Here is a 21,637-nt window from a genome sequence, read left to right as displayed (position 1 = left end):
AGGACAGTTTGTGAGATTGCGTTGCATGGGATCTTCAACCAATGTGAAACATTACATACATCAATGACATTTTCTTCCTTTCGACTCATGGCGAGCAATCACTGAAACAACAATGTGATGACATCAACAAGTTCTATCCCACCATCAGACTCACACAGACTACTCTCCAGAATTGGTTGCATTGTTGGACACACACAACTCCATCAAGGACAATCGCCTCAGCACTTCACCGTACCACAAGCCCATGGATAACTTCATGATGCTCCAATTCTCCAGCTTCTATCCTAAACACGTTAAAGAAGCCATCCCCTATGGACAAGCTCTCCGTATACCCAGCATCTGCTCAGATGAGGAAGATCGCAACAGGCACCAACAGATGCTGAAAGATGCCCTCATAAGAACAGGATACGGCACTCAACTCATCGATCGACAGTTCTGACGTGCCAGTGAAAAACCGTACTGACCTCCTCAGAAGGCAAAAACAGGACACGGTGGACAGTACCCTTCATCATCCAGTGCTTCCCCAGATTGGAGAAGCTATGACATCTTCTCCGAAGCCTTCAACATGCTTTTGATGAAGACGAACATCTCGCCAGGGCCATCCCCAAACCCCTACTTCTTGCCTTCAAACAACCGCAAAACCTCAAATAGACCATCGTTCACAGCAAACTACCCAGCCTTCAGGAGAACAGTGACCACGACACCACACAACCCTGCCACAGCAACCTCTGCAAGACATGCTGGATCATCGACATGGATGCCGTCATCTCACGTCAGAACACCATCCACCAGGTACATGGTACATACTCTTGTAACTCAGGTTGTCTACCTGATAAGCTGTAGGAAAGGATATCCCAAGGCATGGTATATTGGGGAGACCATGCAGACGCTACAACAGCGGATGAATGAATACCGCTCGACAATCGTCAGGCAGGAGTATTCTCTTCCTGTCGGGGAACACTTCAGTCACGGGCATTCAGCCTCAGATCTTTGGGTAAGCGTTCAAGGCAGTCCTCACAACACACAACCCAGAATCGCTGAGCAGAAACTGATAGCCAAGTTCCACACAAGGATGGTCTCAACCGGGATCTTGAGTTCATGTCACACTATTTCTAACCCCCACGACTTTCCTGGGCTTGCAACATCTCACTAACTGTCCTGGCTGGAGACAATACACACCTCTTTAACCTACGCTTAACTTTCTCTCCACTCACATTGTTTCTACCTTTAAGACTTGATTACCTGTAAAGACTTGCATTCTAACCATTATCATGTAAATTGAGTTTGGGTCTATATATGCCCTGGTTGTGAACACAACTCCTCACTCACCTGAATAAGAAGCAACACTCCAAAAGTTTGTGCTACCAAATAAACCTGTTGGACTTTAACCTGGTGTTTTGAGACTTCTTACTGTGCTTACCCCAGTCCAGTGCCGGCATTTCCGCATCACTGTTATGGAGGACACAGATGATCACTGTGCACTTCTTAGTCTGTTCCACTGTGCAGTGTAGGGATCTCTCCCAAGCGGTAAAGGAAGTAGAACTGTTATTTGAATAGGTTGGCTCCTTCACAATATTTATTGTGGTTCTCATTGTATGCCTGCTACCTTCACATGATCAGTGGAAGAAATAGGGCTAACAGCATGTTCTCTGTCCCAAGCAGCAGCCTCTGGTTCTCAGAGGAGGGCTGAGGACAGCAGATATGGCTGACTGATGCTTGACAAATGCATAGTGGTTCCTGGCAGTATAACAGGCATTCACTAATATGAAACAATGATTTAGGATAGAATTAGTAATCACATGGGAAAAGGTAGGCTGATTAGGAAGAGCCAGCATGGGTTTCTAAAAAGGGAAATATTGCTGGAGTTTTTGAGGAGGTAGCAGGAAGTGTTGATGAAGGTAATACAACCCATGTGGTGAACATGGACTTTCAAAAGGCATTCAATACAGTGACAAACAGACTTCTGAGAAAAGTTATATCTCATGGAATAAAAGGTCAGTAATGTGGATACAAATTGGCTGAATAAATAGGAAGCAGACCCTAATGCTCAAATGGATATTTTTCAGTTGGAGAAAGATTTGTAGTGGTGTTCTCCATCGGTTTGTATTGGAATGTTTGCTTTTCCTGATATATATTAATGATCTAGGTCTTGCAGTGGACAATTTCAAAGTCTGTGGATGGTATAAAACTTGAATTATTGTAAATTGTGATGAAGACAGTGTAGAACTTCAAAAGGACATAGAAAAATTGGCAGAGGGGGCAGATAGGTGGCAGATGACGTTCAAGGCAGAAAGGTGTGAGATGATGCATTTCAGGAGGTAGAACTTGGAAAGAAAACAGAAAATAATGGGTAAAATTCTTAAAGGTGTGTAGGAGCAGGAGAGATCTGTGTGTTCAGGTAGATGTATTATCCAAGGTGGCACGACAAGTGGAAAGAGCAATTAATAAATTAAATAATATTCTGGGTTTTATTGACAGGGGCACAGAATACAAGAGCAAGGAGGTTATGCCGAACTTATACAAGACAATAATTAGACCTCAGCTGGAGTACTGTGTGCAGTTTGGATGCCAAACTATAGGAAAGATGTGAACACACTGGAGAGATTGCAGAAGAGGTTCACAAGAGTGGTTCGAGGAATGAGAAACTTCAGTTATGAGGATAGATTAGACAGGTTGGGACTGTTCTCCTTGGAAAAAAGGCAGCCAAGAGGAGATTTGATAGAGTTATTCAAAATCATGAGGGGGCTAGGCAGAGTCGGTAGAAAGAAAACGTTCCTGCTTGTAAAAGGATCAAGAACAAGAGAACATAAGAACATAAGAAATAGGAGCAGGAGTAGGCCATCTAGCCCTTCGAGCCTGCCCCGCCATTCAATAAGATCATGGCTGATCTGCTGTGGCTCAGTTCCACTTTCCCGCCCTCTCCCCATAACCCTTAATCCCCTCTCTTATCAAGAACCCATCAACCCGCTTCTTAAAAATATTTAGCGAGGCAGCCTCCACCACTTCAACGGGCAGAGAATTCCAGAGATTCACCACCCTTTGAGTGAAGAAGTTCCTCCTCAACTCCGTTCTAAACCGCCTCCCCTTTATCTTGAGGCTGTGCCCCCTAGTCCTACTGTCTTTTTTGAGCGGGAAGAGTCTCTCCACCTCTATCCTATCCATCCCATTCATCATCTTATACGTCTCAATGAGATCTCCCCTCATTCTTCTAAACTCTAACGAGTACAAGCCTAGTTTATTCAGAGTACAGAATTAAAGTGATTTGCAAAAGATAACAAATGTGATCTGAAAAAAAGACCCCTTTGAGCCAGCCCTGATCTCCCCCCAGCATGGTCAGCCCAAGCCCCCCACTCCACCCACCCCCCTCCACCCACTCCCCACCCAGCCACGATCCTCCCCCCATGGCCAGCCCCGACACACCACCAAATGGCCAGTCCCAATCGCTCCCTCACTCCTTCCCCCAAAATGGCAGCGGGGTCCCCCCACGACCGCAACCAACATTCATCATCTCCCAGGGGGGATGCTAGCAGGTCCAGAGACTACCTTCACAGTCTGCTAATCATATGAAAATAGCTGTTTTCACACTGTAATCAGCTGCACACTGATCTCCAGTGTGAAGCTGATTACCCAAAAAAAGGGACAGAGACTTGCGGTTGGCCAGACATGAATTCTGTTAAAGGTCCCCCTGCTGATGTCTCCTGGCTTGCTGCACTACTCGAGTTTAGCGGGCTGGGAGAATCCCAGCCAAAATCTTTTCTCACCCAGTGAGCAGTTCAGGTTTGAAATGCACTGCCTGGAAGTGTGGTAGGTTTAATCGAAGCTTTCACAAAGGCATTAGGTGATTATTTGAATAGAAACAATGTGTATGGGTATGGGGAAAACGCAGGGAGATAGCATTAGATCACACTGCTTGTTTGGAGAGCTGGTGCAGACACGATGGGCCAAATTGCCACCTCCTGCACCATAACAATTCTGTGATATAATGTTGACACGGCTGCACACCAACTGCATACTTATATAATGGTAGTGCTTGTGGTTTCTGTACTTCCCTCTATTGTCATTGGGAATTTTGGCAAAGTCAAATGCCCTCTCACCCTGCTTATTCCTACTGAAATAAAAGACAATAAACTCTTCTCTTTTAGAATAAATGGCTTTCATGATATCTCGGGTACTATTATAGATGGGGTACTGGTATAATGTTTGATATATCGCCTATTCCTACCTGAAAGGACAGGGAGACACAAAAATCAAAGGCCACAATAACCTCAAAAGGCGCTTGTTCTCACCCAGCTGAGGAGTTCTAGGGCAAGTTGTAGGGTTCAAGTTAGGGTTAGGTGCACAGGTCAGTGACTACCTTTTTGTTGAACTTAAGTCACGTCCAGCAATACTCCTGAATCAACTGGAGATATCTATGGTGGTATGGCCTTCTGGTGAGGAGTCTCCTCCTCCTCCCATCTGCATCTTCTGCTCTTTTGGATCGTAATATTACAATCCAAGCAACTACAGCTCCCATACCTCAGCCATCAAATTGTGTTCTGACTGATTGTAAGCACCAGTTTTCTAAAACACTTAAAAAAAAAGTCATAGTACTTCCATAGACTTAACCTAAGCAGAAATAAGTCAAAAGCATCTTACGTGCAAGTTGGCGAATAGCCGTTTAAATAAGTCTAGTTGAGGGAAGGGTCCTTGTGCTGCTGAATGCCAATGCAACTGGGAATGATTAACGCAGCATTCAATGGACATAAGTAAACAGAATTTCTATTGGAATGGCTGTTTGACATCATGTTAATAACATTTATCCTACTTCTGGTGCATGCATAACAACCCCACACCAGGGTTCTTCAAGCACAAGGCACCATGCAGTCCACTTCAGTATTAACTGGAAGCATGGGCAGTGCCATTATTCCGCTTCAGGTCTTCCATAATATGAGGACATTTCATACCTCACCTGTTTTGCACCCAGTCTGATTTACTTTACCACTGAAGGCAGTAGAAAATAAATTTCAACAGGGTATAAAGTGAGCTGCTGATTCACTATCATTTGTTTTTGTAATACCATCAAAGACTTGTTGGGCCATTAATGTGTTGGGCATATGAAATGGGGAGGGATACAGGTTGTGTTAGTATACAATACAGCATATGAATACCAGCATTTGGTATTATGAAGTATATGGTAAGGTACGGTGAAGGATACAGTCTGAGAGGCATACACTGAATGTCAAATGGTCACAGTGTGGTATGGGTAGAAACAGATTTTCCCATTTGTTCAATTCATATTTCAATCAAGATTATTTTGAGAAATGCCAGCAAGAATATCAATACATTTGGAATCAAAAAAAATCAGAGACTTACTGATATCTTCGTAAATATATAGACAAACAGGGAAAGTATGGCTATAAGAAAATGAATTCTTTGACCTCCAAATCGTTTTAGTAAATATTCAGGCATGGTGGTGACCTGCAGACAGAGAATAAATATGTTTGTTCATCTTAGGGAAAATGTAAAAACTGGAAATGAACCATTAATCATAAGTCGAGAGAATGAGCAGAAAAAAATTGAATTTCACTGTCTTCATAAGAATATAATGATCCTACTCAGATTACTTTGATTTTGATTAGGCAGGAATGTTCTTACCTCTTCCCCACATACTATCAGAGGCACTTGGCCTTCCCCCACAATTGGAGGCAGATAACTAGTCATTTCATCAGTAAAATAATCAGCTCTCCTCTTTTTCCATCAGAAAAGAAAATTTCCCTTCTTCCATTTGACATAACAGTGCCACCACGAAATTGATATTCTCAATGGAAGCTGCAATTATATACCCAACACAGTTATCTGAACCACCTCACAGGCATTGAGAGAGTTAATGATATTACTATTTCAGGGAGAACTGACTGCTCTCCTTCCATGAGCTTTAAAATATCAAAAATGCCTGGATAAATGAAGATTTGATTGATTTTTTTAAAAATTTAAGCTGTAACCAAACAATAGCAAAACATTTGGATAAACCTGAGTAGGGTGGCCATGGAATGGAATTGAGGGAAAGCTTTGTGGTGGGTGTTGAAGATAATGGTGTTAGTCTTTTTACTATAAAGTGGAGGAACTAGAGAAATTCAAGACACCTCTCAGACTCTATGTCAGATAAGTTCTTCTATGTATAGCAACAATCAAGAAACAAAGACAGTGGGAAGGGCAGTCATTGATAGAAATGCCATGGCTATGATTAAATAGATAACAGTGGAACAAAGCATAGAGATTCCGAAACAGCTGCATAATGGAGAAGAGGTGTTGGAGGAGAATCCTGTGATCAACTGTCACATAGACATCAAGGAGGAGGAGGAGGTAAAATGTACTGACAATTTTAGTTGTGACTGGTGAGAGCTGTGCCAATGCTGTTGGAGTGACAGAATAATTACAGGAGGGTCACGAAGAGAAATATATGAGGGGCCAGGAAGGTTCTAGGAGGAACATTGCTTCTATAGAAAGGAGGTTGGAAATGGAGTGAGTTTACTTGGATGATGGGGGCAATGTTCCTAGGAGTGGATAATAATGCCAGGGTATACTTTAAGCAAGCAGAGTGACAGTACTTGAAGGAAGAAAACCATTTACTATAACAGTTAACACTGGAAGGAAAGGATAGTGGCAAGGAAATTTGTAGAAATGGGATCAAGGGAGGAGGTCAATCTTTTAGATTAAATTAACTTGGAGAGGATAGGAAGTTGGAATTGAAGAGAAGCTAAAAAATGCATTTGAGGTTGAGTCTGTTGGTAACTGAAGAGAAGTACTGTTTAATAGACAACTGGGAAGAGAGAAGTAGAACAGATAAACAACTCAGCGACAAAGAAATCTATGACATCCTCACACTTTTTATTGAGGCAAGAGTGAAGGGGGAGGAGAGAAGGGTTAAGGAGTTGGTTCTAGTTATATTTGCCCTCCAGAATGGATCAAGAATAGTGGGAAAGTCTGGCAGAGGAGAATAAACTTGTGATCCAGCTAAAATGGAATGTATAAAGCAATGAACTGTACAGAAAACATCTAAATACGCACAGGAATACTAGATAAATAGCAGTTTTTTCATTAAACATAATCAGAATTGTAGTTTATAGTGACTGTAAATCAAACTCTATTTTTATTGCTGACAATTGCATTACAATCTTTAGGGGCACAATTCAGGGGTCAAATTGGTCTTCAGCAAAATTGCAAAACAGGTGATAACAAATCAGCTTGATGATTTGCTATCATCTGTTCTGTACTTATGTCAAAAGGTTAACAACCTTTCCACTCCCACTAATCTCAAACATATTCTCCATAAAGTTGTCTGCTCTGGTATTTTTTCAAAATTCTGTTCTGACACTCCCTCACTGGAGTTAAGTGCTGGATGGAAATTATATTAAAGTAGAAATGGGAAATTTTCCAGTCAATTAAAATGGTTGGTTTGTTTTAGAAATTAAATAGTAGTGTAATCTTACCCCTGATGCAATATATATGGGAAGAAAGAGCCATCCCAAGATCAGCATAGCATACATTCCCTGGAGAAAGGAAAATAGCATTTAACAGAACGATTTTGTATTACCTGCAGTTACAGCATCCTTTACACAAAGTGGCATTCTCTACTATCGAACACAATTACTCCCCATATTGTCTAACTCCACTAACCATCACCAAAGAGACCTTTCAATCTCCACAAAACATAGCATCCAAACACACACCAATCTGTCCATTAAGCAATAATTTTGGTTACAAGGGCCATCCACTCCAAGCAACACTCCAGTTTTAAAAAATTAACTAAATTTTGAGGTTGAATACAAGAATAAATTTCAAAAAGACAGGCACAGAGGTCAAATCTGCATATTTATTAATTCTGTGATTTACTACATATTGGGGAGGGAGGGGGTGGGGAGAGATGGCAGAGCAGGAGATTTCCAATTTCATTTTCTTCAGGTGGGATTGGCAGCAGGAACAAAAAATCCCATGAGACCCAAATCATGTTTCATACTGATGTAAAGACATGACATGATTGTCCTTGCCCTGTATCAGTGACATAATTGGGGATCCTAACCTTTGGAATTTTTTCCTCTGTCAGGCTTACAATATGGTGGAGTTAACATTGTTTTCCCTACCTGCTGCAACACTGAATGAGAATAATGATTTCCCTGGGTAGAATTTTTGCAAAAATATTTAGAAAAGAGATGATTATGTGATTTCCAGCAGCAATCAGACCTGGAGACAACACCACAGTTTCAACCACTTTGATTGATTTTACACATATATAATTTGAATTATATCACTGTCCACTGACCACCACATTTTTCTGAAGAAATAATCCTATTGTGTAGTTTAAATCATGAGTTTAGTTTAGGAACATAGGAACTGGAATAAGCCATTCAGTCCATTGAGCTTGCTCTATCATTCAATATGGTGGCTGTTCATCCATTTCAATGCCTTTTCCCTCCCACGCACTATCCTCATATCCCTTTATATCACTGATATTTAGAAATCTGTCAATCTCTGCTTCAAACTTAGTCAATGACTTAGGTTTCACAGTGCTATGGGGCAGAAAATTCCAAAGATTCACAATCCTGAGTAAAAAAATTCTCCCCTACTACGGCAAACACCTTACCTGCATCTATCCTTTTTTGTATTCAATCATGAAATGTAGGCGTTGATAGCTGGGCCCATCTCTAATTGCCCTTGTACTGCATGGCTTGATAGGCCTTTTCTGAGAGCAGTTAAGAGTCAACCACATTGCTATGAGTCTGGAGTTACATCTACGCAAGAGCAGGCAAATTTCATTTCCTATAGGACATGAACCAGATGGGTTTTTATGACAATCAACAATGATTTCATGGTTATCAGTAGGCTTAGTTTCAAATTTCATCATCTGCTGTGATGGGATTCAATGCTGGATCCCCAAAGTATTACTCTGGGCCTCTGGATTATTTGTACAATGGCAATGCCACCGCCACCCCCCGCCCCCCTAACCCTACCTCATCTACTTAAAGTATTTGTAGATTTCAATGAGACCACCTCTCGTTTTTCTAAACTCTAGGGAATACAGACCCTTCTTGGACAACGAAGCCATATCAAGAAGAAGTCTGATTTCTTGTAAGTTATAGAGATTATTTTAAATTTGTTCAGTTTGCTGACTGTTTTCCATATGTGCTATTCAGATAGATTCCAATTGCTGTTAGATGGGCAAATTAAATTGTTTGCTGTAAAATTAGTTGTTGTAGGTCTTGCCAAAAATCCTACCACTTCCAACTCATTGGCTGGCATAGGATTATTAAAGGTCACTTACATACAAGAAACAGTATTTTCCAGGAATCGATAACAAACTAGCTCATTATACATAATGAGAATTAAGCAGCCACATTAATCAGCAAATACAATATTTAAAAGTTCCAGCCATATCACATTTCCCACATTCTGTTGATGGCAAGCTCCTGCCAGCAGGTTCATTTTTAATTAAGCCAACCTCACAAAATCAGGTCAGGATGATCCAGTGTAACCTCAAGAAACACAGCAAACCCCATTTTCCAGCTGTTGTTTTAGCACTAGAAATCCACCTGAAAATGGAAATTGTTAATCTGCAGAAATAAAGTTATTTTGGTAAATATTATGGGCTGGATTTCATATTCCTCTGTCATTGTGTTTGAAGTGGGCTCATAAACGTGACATGTTACGACTGCTGGCACTGCCTTTGCTATGTGTGGGTACAGGACATATTGGCATTGCTCCATGACATCCAGCATCTGCCAAGGGAGGTCTCAGAGAATCTTGGAACAGTCTCCTTAGCAGCTATCCCCTGCCTTAGACCTCTGGAAGAAGTGGCTGGGGAGCACTGGGATGGTTTTCAAATGTAGCATCCTGCTGATTGAAGTGCTCAGATGATGGTGGGTGAACCAGAGACCACCTGCCATGGAGGCGGTGTGAAATCCTTGCAGTTTTTTTGCCTCTGCCTTTATTTAAAGATGATTTCTCTAGAGCTTTGTCTGGATTTCAAGATGGTGTCAGTGTTTACTCAGCGACAAAAGGATTTTGTGTGTTTGCCACTTTTGGCTGTCTCTGCAAAATGGTGATGATGCTCTGCTTGGGGAAAGAAAAATAAACAATGGCTGCATTGATCAGCTACCCACTAATTTATTTTGTTCACTGTTTAGTCGGTTGAATTGAAACTTCTGCTTGTTTGTTGCTGAGCTGTCATTCCTGAAATAATCAACTGTTCTGTTTTAAACTTTGATGAATTTGGATGTGAAGGCTGACTTGGGGAGTGCGTTTTAGCGCTTCTGACCTTGCAGTACTTAAAGGCATCCTGAGGACTTGCTGTAACCTGGAATTTTAAAGATTTAGCACACCCTTGCAGGTTGTGTCTGCTGTCTGAAACTGGACTTCCAAAGGAAATTTAATGGCGTCTTCAGTATGGAAATTTGAATTTATGCCTTCATGTTCCAGGCCATTCTTTGGAGTGTATTCTGGTGATTATCCCTCTGCGTCTCTACTTCTTTAGAGCTCCTTTTCAGGTCAAGATGCTTTGTTGGGTTTTTATCAGTTTTCCAGCAGTTCTGTTTCTCTCTGCATTTTAGAGAAGATTTGGGTTTTTATCCCATTGTTGCACAATGTTAAGTGGATAGTGGTTCCAGAAGGCTTAAAGAAGTTTCCATGGTCTTCTATCGGTGAAATGCAAGTCTTTAACTATTAGAACCATTTACACATGAACAGTAAAGGATATAAGCTGAGAGCTGTTTCGGTGCTTGGCTTTATATACGTCTCTGTTCAACACCACACCGACCAGGGTCTGGGTCATGTGCTTTTTTAAAATCATTGTGTGGGTGGTCCCAAATTAACCCCATAAATGTCAGACTCTTGTACTACAGGGCATGAATAGGGAGGTGGCAGGAAGGCCATATAGAATTGGTTTCCTGCAAAGGAGCATGGGCATCCAATGCAGGAAGAGGATGAATGATCTCCATTCTGCCATGGTAAGTAATTCTTCTCATTACTTTCACCTCACACATTTATGAGCTCAGGCATCCTTATTATCAGCTCTGGTATGCAGCCCATTTACATTTTCTCCATGCAGGACAAGTTAGCTCACAATAAAAGGGAAAGATCCAAGACAAGCAGAGGTATGTCTGAGGTAAAAGTGCTCGAGTTCAAGGAGAAAGTCCGCCAGATAGTCAGGGAAGAATCTGACCCTTTCTGCACTGAAAGTGAAGTGTGTAGTAAAAAACCAAGTGAGGACCCAGAACACCATCATCTAACACATCAAGCTGGTGTGAATTTTGTCTCCCATGTAATTATGTCACTGCCATGCACAAAATGAAATCTTCCTTCTCTTGCAGACACATAAAGGGAGGAAGCCAAAGGTATCTACACCCAGGTACAATAGTCCACCAAAAAAAAACTAGCCCAGATAACTTCTCAAAACTGGAGATGGAACAGCGATCACATCTTTCACCCATATCCTCCACAGTGCAGAGCCTACACTTCAGTGGGACTTAATTTTAGAGGGGCCTCGGGTTCACAATCTGGTCAGCACCTCACACACTCTGTTCTACAGCTGGCAGAGACAGGGACATTCCAGGATGTCTACACTCAAGAGGACTGCTGGAGGCTAGGGATCTGCTGAGGCCCAATCAAGTAACGTGCCTCTCAACTTGGTCATGCCTCAGTTGCTGGAACTACAGAGGTAAAGTCGGGACCATCAGGAAAGGATGTCAGCTAACTCAGATTGAAAGGCAGGTTGGAGGAATCCAAACGTCTTCTGTCCAAAGTGATCGTGCCGACACTCCAAGGTAGCCAGGTCAACACAGAGGGAGACCTTGGTGCAAGACTTCTGTCCTGCACTGTGGGTGAACTTGAACTCCATGGCGCAGGATATGAACTCCATAGCACAGGTACTTATGGGCATCCATGTGTACCACATTAGAGGATGGCACCAGGGTATTTGGGCACCCATAAAGGGAGGTGAAGAGCTGGTGCACAACACAAAGTGATCCAGCCAGGTGACTCCGACTTCACCCATCCGACACCCCCTTGCTGTGACTGAATCACCTCCACAAGCTGAGGGTGATGGTACTGCCACACAGCTGCTCCATGAAAACAGGTCAAGGCCCTCCAGGTCTCAGACATCCAGAGGACACCCGCCAATAATCACAGATAATAGAGCATGGCAAACAGCAGGCTGCCTCTACCTCAGCTTTGGGTCCTGGGAATACACCAAGATGTAGTGGCACAGTGTAGGCACAGGTGTTAGGCGCTTGTAGATAATGTCTACCTACGTAAATAAGCACCCACTTCTATAAATAACCTCTCACTTACTGCAATTCTCCATGGTTCCATGGTCTCATAATATGTCTTCCTGTAGTGTTGCTGAGACAATTATGCTTATATTCCACAGAAAGGCTGGGTGCTCAATTCAGAGCCTCCTTCATTTGCTTTCTGCAAGGCTGCCAGCACATTGTGTGGCATCCCCTCACAGTGACAGAACACACCAATTATGCCAGTTTCTCCTTGGTAATGAAGGCATCAGGGCCATTGTCATTCAACCCAGTCATTGTCCCTGATGCTGTCAGCATAAGTAACCCACAATTAGACCCTTATGAAAGGTGTGAATTGGCCTCCAGTGACAAGTTTAAGGGCAAACATAACTAAGGTGCAGCCTAGATCGAAAGCCAAAACTTTCCACACCACATCATCATAAAATGACCCTGGTCACTGAGTGTAAATGAGCTGCCTTCAGCCAGACAAGACTCACAGTAGCTCTTTGAGGAACACTGCACTATTCCCACTGTAAGTCATCATCTTCCTGCAACATAGGAACCATTGACAACTGATTCCTCCCCATGATATGAGCCTCATCAATGAAAGCATGCACTCCCAGCAGTCAGACAAGAGAGCAGTGTATATGGAAGTACATCAGAATGATAGGATGTTATCTTTGGCCTTACTCGCCAGTCATATTGTGCAGCTTATGCGTGCATTCCAAGTCTTCTGCTCCTCCTGGCTATCACCACTACCTGATGCTGACTTCCTCCCCCTCCAGGACCTCTTCTTTATTGTCCACCTCAATTCTTCTTCAGAGAAAACGTGCCACTCCTCCATCATGTCCTCGGACAGCTCCTCTCCCCAGTGAGGTGCCAAAGCTGTGAAGGGTGCCAGAGATGACCCAGATTTAATGATAGCCTCTGCTGACTATATTGAAGAGCCCCACCTGACTGGTCCAGGCACCGCAACCACATTTTCAGCATTCCTATGTGTGAGTAGCAGCATGACCCTCATATTATCTGGTCTCTGTGGCCTCCGTACAGGCATCTTTGTTGTCTCCAAGGAGCCAACAATGTGGTCACTCTACGCCCTCAAAAACACTGGGGATCTGAAAGTGGCTAAGGATGTAGGATTCATGTACATCCCTGAGAACCTAGCACAAATCTGGAGAGTGTGCTTTGCGTGGGTGCAGACTAGCTGAACATTTAGGGAGTGGAAGCTTGCAATTGATAAACAGGACTCCTTGATGCCATTGGAATCAGAGAGCCAAGTGGGCACAGTCAATGGTTCCTATGCTTGCAGGATGTTTACAATCTAGGCAAATCCCATGGCTCTTGCATCCTGGCCCTGGACAAGCGAAATCTTCCCCGACACTGATTATTGATCATCCGCAAGAAGGTTAGCCACTGTCTGTAGACTGTGGGTTGTAGAAGATGCTTCCAAGCGGTCACTCACTGGATACCTCCAGCAGAACAAGTCCAGCAACCCTTCCCCCTCAGGTTACTGCTCCTACCTCTGGACAGCCAGACTCCTCCACTGAAGTCTTTTGTTCTCTCAATGCGTTAGAAGAATGATAGTTAGTTCCACAGGCTCCATCTCTCTCAAGTGCTCATTTCAAGTGAAAACAGACAGCAAGAACTAAAAGGGAACTTTCGCCTCCAATGGTTCACCCTTTCCCTATTCATCGCCGAGAGTAAGATGTCAACGAACACTGACATTTGTGATGGCCATCCCATTGAGGGCATTTCTTGCCGTCTTCCAGAATGGACACCACTTTCTCCCCACTCAACCCGACTGCCCGCACCTTTGGCAACCCTCCTGTTTCCTGAGATCTCATGTAAGGCACAAAGTGCAGACAATTCTCCCTTGGTTCACCAAAAGACCCTGCATGTCACCCTATCAAGGGAGATTGGGACAAATGTAAGGATGCTGCAACACCCACAGCTAATGGATTAGGGTGCTCTGCTCAGCCTGTTTTCACTTGTCCTCTGTTGGGTACGGTGCATGTGCTTGCTCTCTTGGAAAATGGGGCAAGGAAACTATGCACTCAAACAAGGATGCAGTGAGTTAATCAGTGACACTCACAGATGTCAGTAGTGAGTTAGTGGGCATAATTAGCTTAGCTGTCAGACTGAAGCAATGTTAATAGGCTAGTGGTTGAATGATCTCATAAGCAAATGAATTTTCATTGCTGTCATGCCTCTCCATTAGAGTTGACATGATTAGTCATGAATTCACAGGCAGCCCCTCCCTCCCATCTCCTTAGAGGATACTTCATACTTCAGGCCATGTCTATTAGACATCCACCCAATGCACAAGCCCTGGATGTGCATCCAGTTCCCCCAAAAGGTAGAGGCCCAACATCTGAGGAATACAGCCTCAAAATGTGTCAGTTTTAAACTTGGCTTTCTGCCACTTCTGGCAATGAATTATTTACTTCTCCCCTTTGGTGGCCAACTCTTCCACATTTCTGATGATGAGGCTATTGCCCCACTGCCTGTTATACCTCCCATCCCCTACCCCCACCACTCTGCCATATCACCCATTTGAGTGAACAGTCTTTATGATTGGCCCCCTTCTGCCACTGAAACCACAACATTGCCCTTTTGTCCTTAGCACTGCTGCCACCCCCCAACCTTTGGTCCATAGCCACCCTCCCGCACCCTTTTGGTCTATAGCTGGCCACATCCCCATGCCCTTTGGTGCATAGCCAGTGCCTTATTCCCAATTCCTGAGGCCTATTGCAGGTTCCACCTTGCCCTCGTAAGTCCCATCTCTCCCCTGTACTTCTGCACACGCACCTCTGAACTGCTCTTGGAGATGAGCTCGCCAGGTTCTGATTTTTAAAAAGCTGCCATAAATGCTGCCGCTGTGGATGGAGGCATGATTTGTGCAGAGAGGGCCAATAATGATATAAAAATGGTGTTCCCGATGTTGCAGGACAGGAACCCCATTATATCATTGGTGGGGGACAGGGACAATTGCTCTGAGAAATTCCACTGGTGCAAAATGTGTTTTTGGCCTCATGATATTTTTCAGCCCCATTACTTTTATACCTGGTGCAAATGAGGATGCAAAATCTTGGCCAACGTTCATCCACTGCACAAGAAACAAGTTAGAGTAGCACCAACCACCAATCAACACTGGACTGGCCAAGTGTGGTTCACCATGAAGGAATGAAAGGAACGGCAAATTGTGCGGAGGGTGTGGAGAGTCTGCAGAAGGATCTAGATAGGCTGGGCGAATGGGCCAGGAAATGGCAAATGGAATTTAATGTTGGCAAGTGTGAGGTGGTCCACTTTGGTAGGAAAAATGGTAGGAAGGACTATTACTTACGAGGCGAAAAACTGCAGCAGGCGACGGTGCAGAGGGACCTCGGGGTCCTTGTGCATGAGTCGCAAAAACCCAGATTGCAGGTGCAGCAGGTGGTCAGGAAGGCGAAAGGGATGCTGGCCTTCATAGCGCGGGGGATTGAATATAAAAGTAGGGAGGTCTTGCTGCAGCTGTATAGGGCATTGGTGAGGCCGCAGCTGGAGTACTGTGTGCAGTTTTGGGCGCCGCACCTGCGCAAGGATATTTTGGCCCTGGAGGGAGTGCAGAGGAGGTTTACTAGGCTGATACCGGAGTTGAGGGGATTGAGCTATGAGGAGAGGCTGAATAAACCAGGCTTGTACTCGTTAGAGTTTAGAAGAACGAGGGGAGATCTCATTGAGACGTATAAGATGATGAATGGGATGGATAGGATAGAGGTGGAGAGACTCTTCCCGCTCAAAAAAGACAGTAGGACTAGGGGGCACAGACTCAAGATAAAGGGGAGGCGGTTTAGAACGGAGTTGAGGAGGAACTTCTTCACTCAAAGGGTGGTGAATCTCTGGAATTCTCTGCCCGTTGAAGTGGTAGAGGCTGCCTCGCTAAATATTTTTAAGAAGCGGGTTGATGGGTTCTTGATAAGAGAGGGGATTAAGGGTTATGGGGAGAGGGCGGGAAAGTGGAACTGAGCCACGACAGATCAGCCATGATCTTATTGAATGGCGGGGCAGGCTCGAAGGGCTAGATGGCCTACTCCTGCTCCTATTTCTTATGTTCTTATGTAAGTGTACCTAGATGTCAGCTCAACCTCCAGCTCATTAGGGTGAATCAGCAATGGAAGGGCACACCACTCCTCTGACAGATCTGCAAATAAGGGTAATATGGCCTCCAGACTGCCTGAACCTTTAAATTCAAGCACTTGAAGAGGGAGCAGGGATAATGTTGTAATAGTGGTAATGGAGTAACAATGTAAATGTATGGAACTGAAACAACATCAGGCATGAGGTAAACTAATATAACTGCAAATTAATCAGATAACTAGAGGTGTAATTTAAGAAATGTAAGAAGGCACATGAACAGGGTCAGTGTGGTTTTGAGCAGAGGTGTGCATAGACCTAGGCATGGAATTAGCACCTAGCTTGTACCCTTTACTGTACTTGTGTAACTTGTTCCAGTAGTTAATAAATAATTATATTTAATCTCCAAAAGATTATAGAAATTTTTTTTAAGATGCCTTCCCAACACCTTTTCTGCCTCCATGTTTCTGGGATGCGGAGTGGAGTGTCAGGCCTTTGAGGCCCTTAAGTGGCCAATTAATGGCTACATACATCTTAACCTGTCCCTGCTGTTGTTTAACCATGGCGGACAGCTAAGTAGATAGCCTGCAGCTTTTACTGGCCAAAGTAATGGAGAACCACTTGGTCTTTCAAACTAAGCATCCTACTTTCCTCAGTCCCTCACTGGGGCCTACCAGCTGGGGCCTGCTAATAGAGTGAACTTAACTTTGGTCCAACCTCCATGGCATCCTCTTCCTCGAGGTCTGCCTGTAGCCCCAACAGTGGCCACTGCTGAACTGGCCCTGCTAGGACTATAGAGGTGCTAGCCAATTGGATCAGCTAGCAGCTCTCCAAGATGGGACTTCCTCCCCAAATGAGGGTGAAAGTCTCACCCAAAGCCAATCAAAACCCTGCTGAGTGTAAAGTGGCTGCAGACTTTTTAGTTGGGGAATGCAGGGAACACAACAGCCCCATAAAATCCAGCCCCATGTTTTACATTGATAACAGACTTAAAGGGAACAATGTTATTTCATAGTAGCATTCCTAGTGATTGAATAAATGCAAATTAAAATACAAACCAAAATAATCTCCTTTTTTGTCATCCCTCAAAATCAAGGATGACTGATTCAACTCTGAGATAGCTGACAAGTCCAATCTGCAGACTCCGGACTCTGCTACGTGCAGCCACATCCACCACATTGGTCTTAAAATTGAAGTGGTGTTTGTGAGAGCTGGTTAGAACAGGACCTTTGTTTTCTGAGTGTTAATTCAAGTGCTCATTTTCTAATATGCTTTGGAGAAGAAGTTGACCAATGACCTGAAGGTCAGTTTCTGGGTGAGTACAAGCATCTTCAAGATCCTGGGGTTCACTGACTAAGGTTTAAGTGATTTGGGTTTTGGATTGAAGACAACATAGGTTGAGCTGTTTCAGCAGTTTCCCCTCAGTTTTGTAAATTATCTCTATTCTTGTGGGTAATTTTCTGGAGGTGATGTGCAATAAAGATGATGGAGAAGCAGGTTGGTGCAATGACACAATTTTGTTTGACCCTAGTCCTCACAGAAATAGGATCTGTGTTGGTGAAGATTACTGCTTGCACGTCATCATGGAGTAAATGAAGGGTATGTATGAGCTTCACAGTTGACAGATTCAAGGGCTTTTGTTAGGTCGTAGAAGTCTACGTACAGCAATTAGTGCTGTTCCTTGCATTTCCTTTGAGTGATTATCACGTCAGTGGTACTCTCAAGGGTGAAAAGCACAAAAACTCTGGAATGGCTGTCAAACTGCTTGGAGGAGGTGTTTGCATTGATTTTCTCTGCAGCAGAAAGTTGACAGACTCTTCTGTAAGTAGATCAAATGAAACTTTGTTTCTCTTTTTGAATACTCACAAACACAGCATCTGAGATCCTATGGATATGAGGTTTTGCTGCTGTGTAACTTTGTCATGTTTACAGAATTTCAGTAGAGATTCTATCTGCTCCAGAGGCTTTGTTGTTTTTCAGCTGTTGAACGTTGCTTTTCTGTGCGCTCTGAACTTTTTGTCATTGCTTTTTGAATTTTGAACTAAGTGGACTGTTGGGCTGGTTTCAGTTGTACATGTGGCCTTTGGCATTCTGGGTGCTGGGCAGTTGATTAGGCACGCTGATTAGATGCGAACATTCGTAGCTATCCAGGGAATTCACACACAGCTTTGTTTGGGATTGGGTCACCAATAGGGGAACTATGGCTTTCTGGATAGCCCACCTTTCTGTTTCACATGGACAGGTTGGGTTCGAAGGGTGGGTTGGGAGGTAATTTGTGTACATTACACAGGCATGAGTGGATTCCATCCACCTCCCAATTTTTAAAAAGGGCTTGTGGAGGTCACAGGGTGGGGAGCACACTTTGTTGTCTGCCATTGATGTAAGAACAGGGCCTGTTCTGTGGACAGAGTTGCATCAGAAAGTCATTGAACCAGAGTAAGCCAAGTAAGCACCTAAGGTATAAACAGCAAGACCTTGACAGTGGGACAGTTTCTCTCCAGCCCAGGGTTCACTTGAGAACCAGCCACCTGGAAATTCAAATACAAAAAGTCTTGCAGCTTACAAGACCTTGGATTGAACTAAAGCATCAACTCATCTAAGAAACTACAAGGCTTTAATTTTGCATCCACGGTATTTTGTTTTTATTACAAAATGAAAGCAGATGAATTTCATCGGAGGTTAATGTGATGTTATCTATTTTGAGCTATTAAAATACAGAACTGAATATTATTTAAATAACCTAAATATTAAGGACATTAATGGTCCATTCAAAGAAGGAGGGACCATCTTCAATGCCAGTCTTCAGCCGTCATTCCACATGACGTCAAGAAACAGTTTAGGCACTGGATACAGCAGACTATGGGCCCTGACAGCATCATAGCTGAGAAATTTTGTTCTCTGGAATTGGCCATACCCTTAATCATGCTGTCAAGTACAGCTGAAACACTGGCATCTACCATTGAGTGTGGAAGGTTATTGTACCACAAAAGCAGGACATGTTCAACCTGGCCAATTACTGCCCCATCAGTCTGTTCTTGATCATTAGCAAATTAGTAGAAGGTGCTATCAGCAGTGCTATCAAGTGGCAATTCCTCAGCAGTAACCTGCTTATTAATAATCAGTTTGGTTTACACTAGAGCCACGCAGCTCCAGTCCTCACTAGTCTTCTTCCAAACACGAAAAAACAAAAAGTGTTGAATTCAAGAAGTGAGGTGAGAGTGACTGTCCTTAATGTTAAGGCAACATTTGATGAAATCTGGCATCAAAGAGCCCAAGCAAAATTGAAGTCAATGGAAATGTTACAACTCGGAAATCTGTAAATTAGTGCTTTTAAGAAGGCAACCAAGCCCTGGTCACCAGCCTCCCGGTCCAAGTATTGGAGCAGCACAGTGCCATAGTGGTTAGCACTGCTGCCTCACAGCACCAGGGAACTGGGTTCAATTCCAGCTTTGGGTCACTTACTGTCTGGAGTCTGCACATTCTCCCTGCATCTGCATGAGTTTCCTCCTGGTGCTCTGGTTTCTTCCCGCATTCCAAGACGTACAGGTTAGGAGGATTGGCCATGCTAAATTGTCTCTTAGTATCAGGGTATCAGCAGAGTAAACACGTGGGATTGTCAGCACAGTCCTAATGGACTGAACAACCTCCTTCTGCACTGTAGAGATTCTATGATTCTATAAACATCCACTGGAAAGTGGATTCTGTCAGGGACGTCAAAGCCAAGAAAAGGACCTTTTAAAATACCAGCCGAATGCTGAAGGCCTCTCTTGGGAATAATGTAAGCTACTTGCAAAAGAATTCTCTGACAGGAACGTGGACATGGTCGTTCTGCAAGAAACGGATCTTATGGGCCACTTCAACTGTCACATTCAAGGCACCAATACACTGCAAGCAAAATTAACAAGCCAGCCTAACCATCTACGTCAAAGAAAGCTTCACCAAAGATGCATATGACCTAAAATCAAATGACCTCCTATTCAAATGTTTACAAGCCACCAACTGACTCGTGGACTTGCATCGTCATAGAGCTGCAACACATCCAACCATCTACATCTGTGACTTCAATAGCCAACATCACGTGAGGGTACCTCAGCAACAACATTGCAGCAGAATAAATAGTTATAGAGGTTTACAGCAAGGAAACAGACCCTTCGGCCCAACTTGTCCATGCCGCCCCTTTTTTAAAGCCCCAAAGCTAGTCCCAATTGTCCACGTTTGGCCCATATTCCTCTACAGCCATCTTACCCATGTAACTGAATAAACACTTTTTAAAAGACAAAATTGTACCCACTTCTATTACCTCTGGTAGCTTGTTCCAGACGCTCACCACTCAGTGTGAAAAAATTGCCCCTCTACACCCTTTTGTGTCTCTCCCAATTCACCTTAAACCTATGCCTTCTAGGTTTAGACTCCCTTACCTTTCGGAAAAGATATTGACTATCTAGCTGATATTTCATTTTATAGATCTCTATAAGATTACCTTTAAATCACCTACGCTCCAGAGGAAAAGGTCCCAGACTATCCAGCCTCTCCTTACAAATAAAACCATCAAGTACCAGTAGCATCCTAGTAAATCTTTTCTGCACTCTTTCTAGTTTAATAATATCCTTTCTATAATAGGGTGACCAGAACTGTATATAGTATTGCAAGTATGGCCTTACCAATATCTTGTACAACTTCAAAAAGACATCCCAACTCCTGTATTCAATGTTCTGACCAATGAAACCAAGTATGCCAAATGCCTTCTTCACTACTCTGTCCACCTGTGTCTTCACTTTCAAGGAGCAATGAACCTGCACCCCTAAATCTCTGTTCTGTAACTCTCCCCAAGGCCCTACCATTAACTGAGTAAGTCCTGCCCTGGCTAGATCAACCAAAATGCGCCACCTCATATTTATCAAAATTAAACTCCATTTGACATTCGTCAGCCCAGTGGCCCAATTGATCAAGATCCCATTGCAATTCTTCTTCACTGTCCACTATGCCACCAATCTTGGTGTCATCTGCAAACTTATTAACCATGCCTACTAAATCTCATCCAAATCATTAATATAAATGACAAATAACAGTGGACCTAGTACCAATCCCTGAGCCACATCACTGACCACAGGCCTCCAGTTTGAAAAACAACCTTCTACAACCACCCTCTGGCTTCTGTCATCAACACAGTAAAAAGTCTGACAACACCAGGTTTTAGTCCAACCTATTCATTTGATAATATACTCACAAGCTTTCGGGGTTTGCCCCTTCGTCAGGTGAATGGA

General features: G+C 43.4%; 1 protein-coding gene across 1 annotated transcript in view; it reads right to left on the bottom strand.

Annotated features, from left to right (window-relative positions):
- LOC145355183 (sodium/myo-inositol cotransporter 2-like) overlaps window positions 1-21,637 on the bottom strand; it is a 126,986-nt gene that overhangs the window by 94,410 nt on the left and 10,939 nt on the right. Inside the window, exons 4-5 of the mRNA XM_080207096.1 lie at window positions 7,470-7,529; window positions 5,353-5,457 (exon numbers count right to left, since the gene is read on the bottom strand). Coding sequence (XP_080063222.1) covers window positions 5,353-5,457; window positions 7,470-7,529 — 165 coding nt within the window. The remainder of the gene's footprint in view (window positions 1-5,352; window positions 5,458-7,469; window positions 7,530-21,637) is intronic.

Source organism: Carcharhinus amblyrhynchos, chromosome 18 (genome assembly GCF_965287045.1).
Source record: "Carcharhinus amblyrhynchos chromosome 18, sCarAmb.v2.hapA, whole genome shotgun sequence".
NCBI lineage: Eukaryota > Metazoa > Chordata > Chondrichthyes > Carcharhiniformes > Carcharhinidae > Carcharhinus > Carcharhinus amblyrhynchos.
This window is presented reverse-complemented; position numbering and strand designations above follow the sequence as displayed.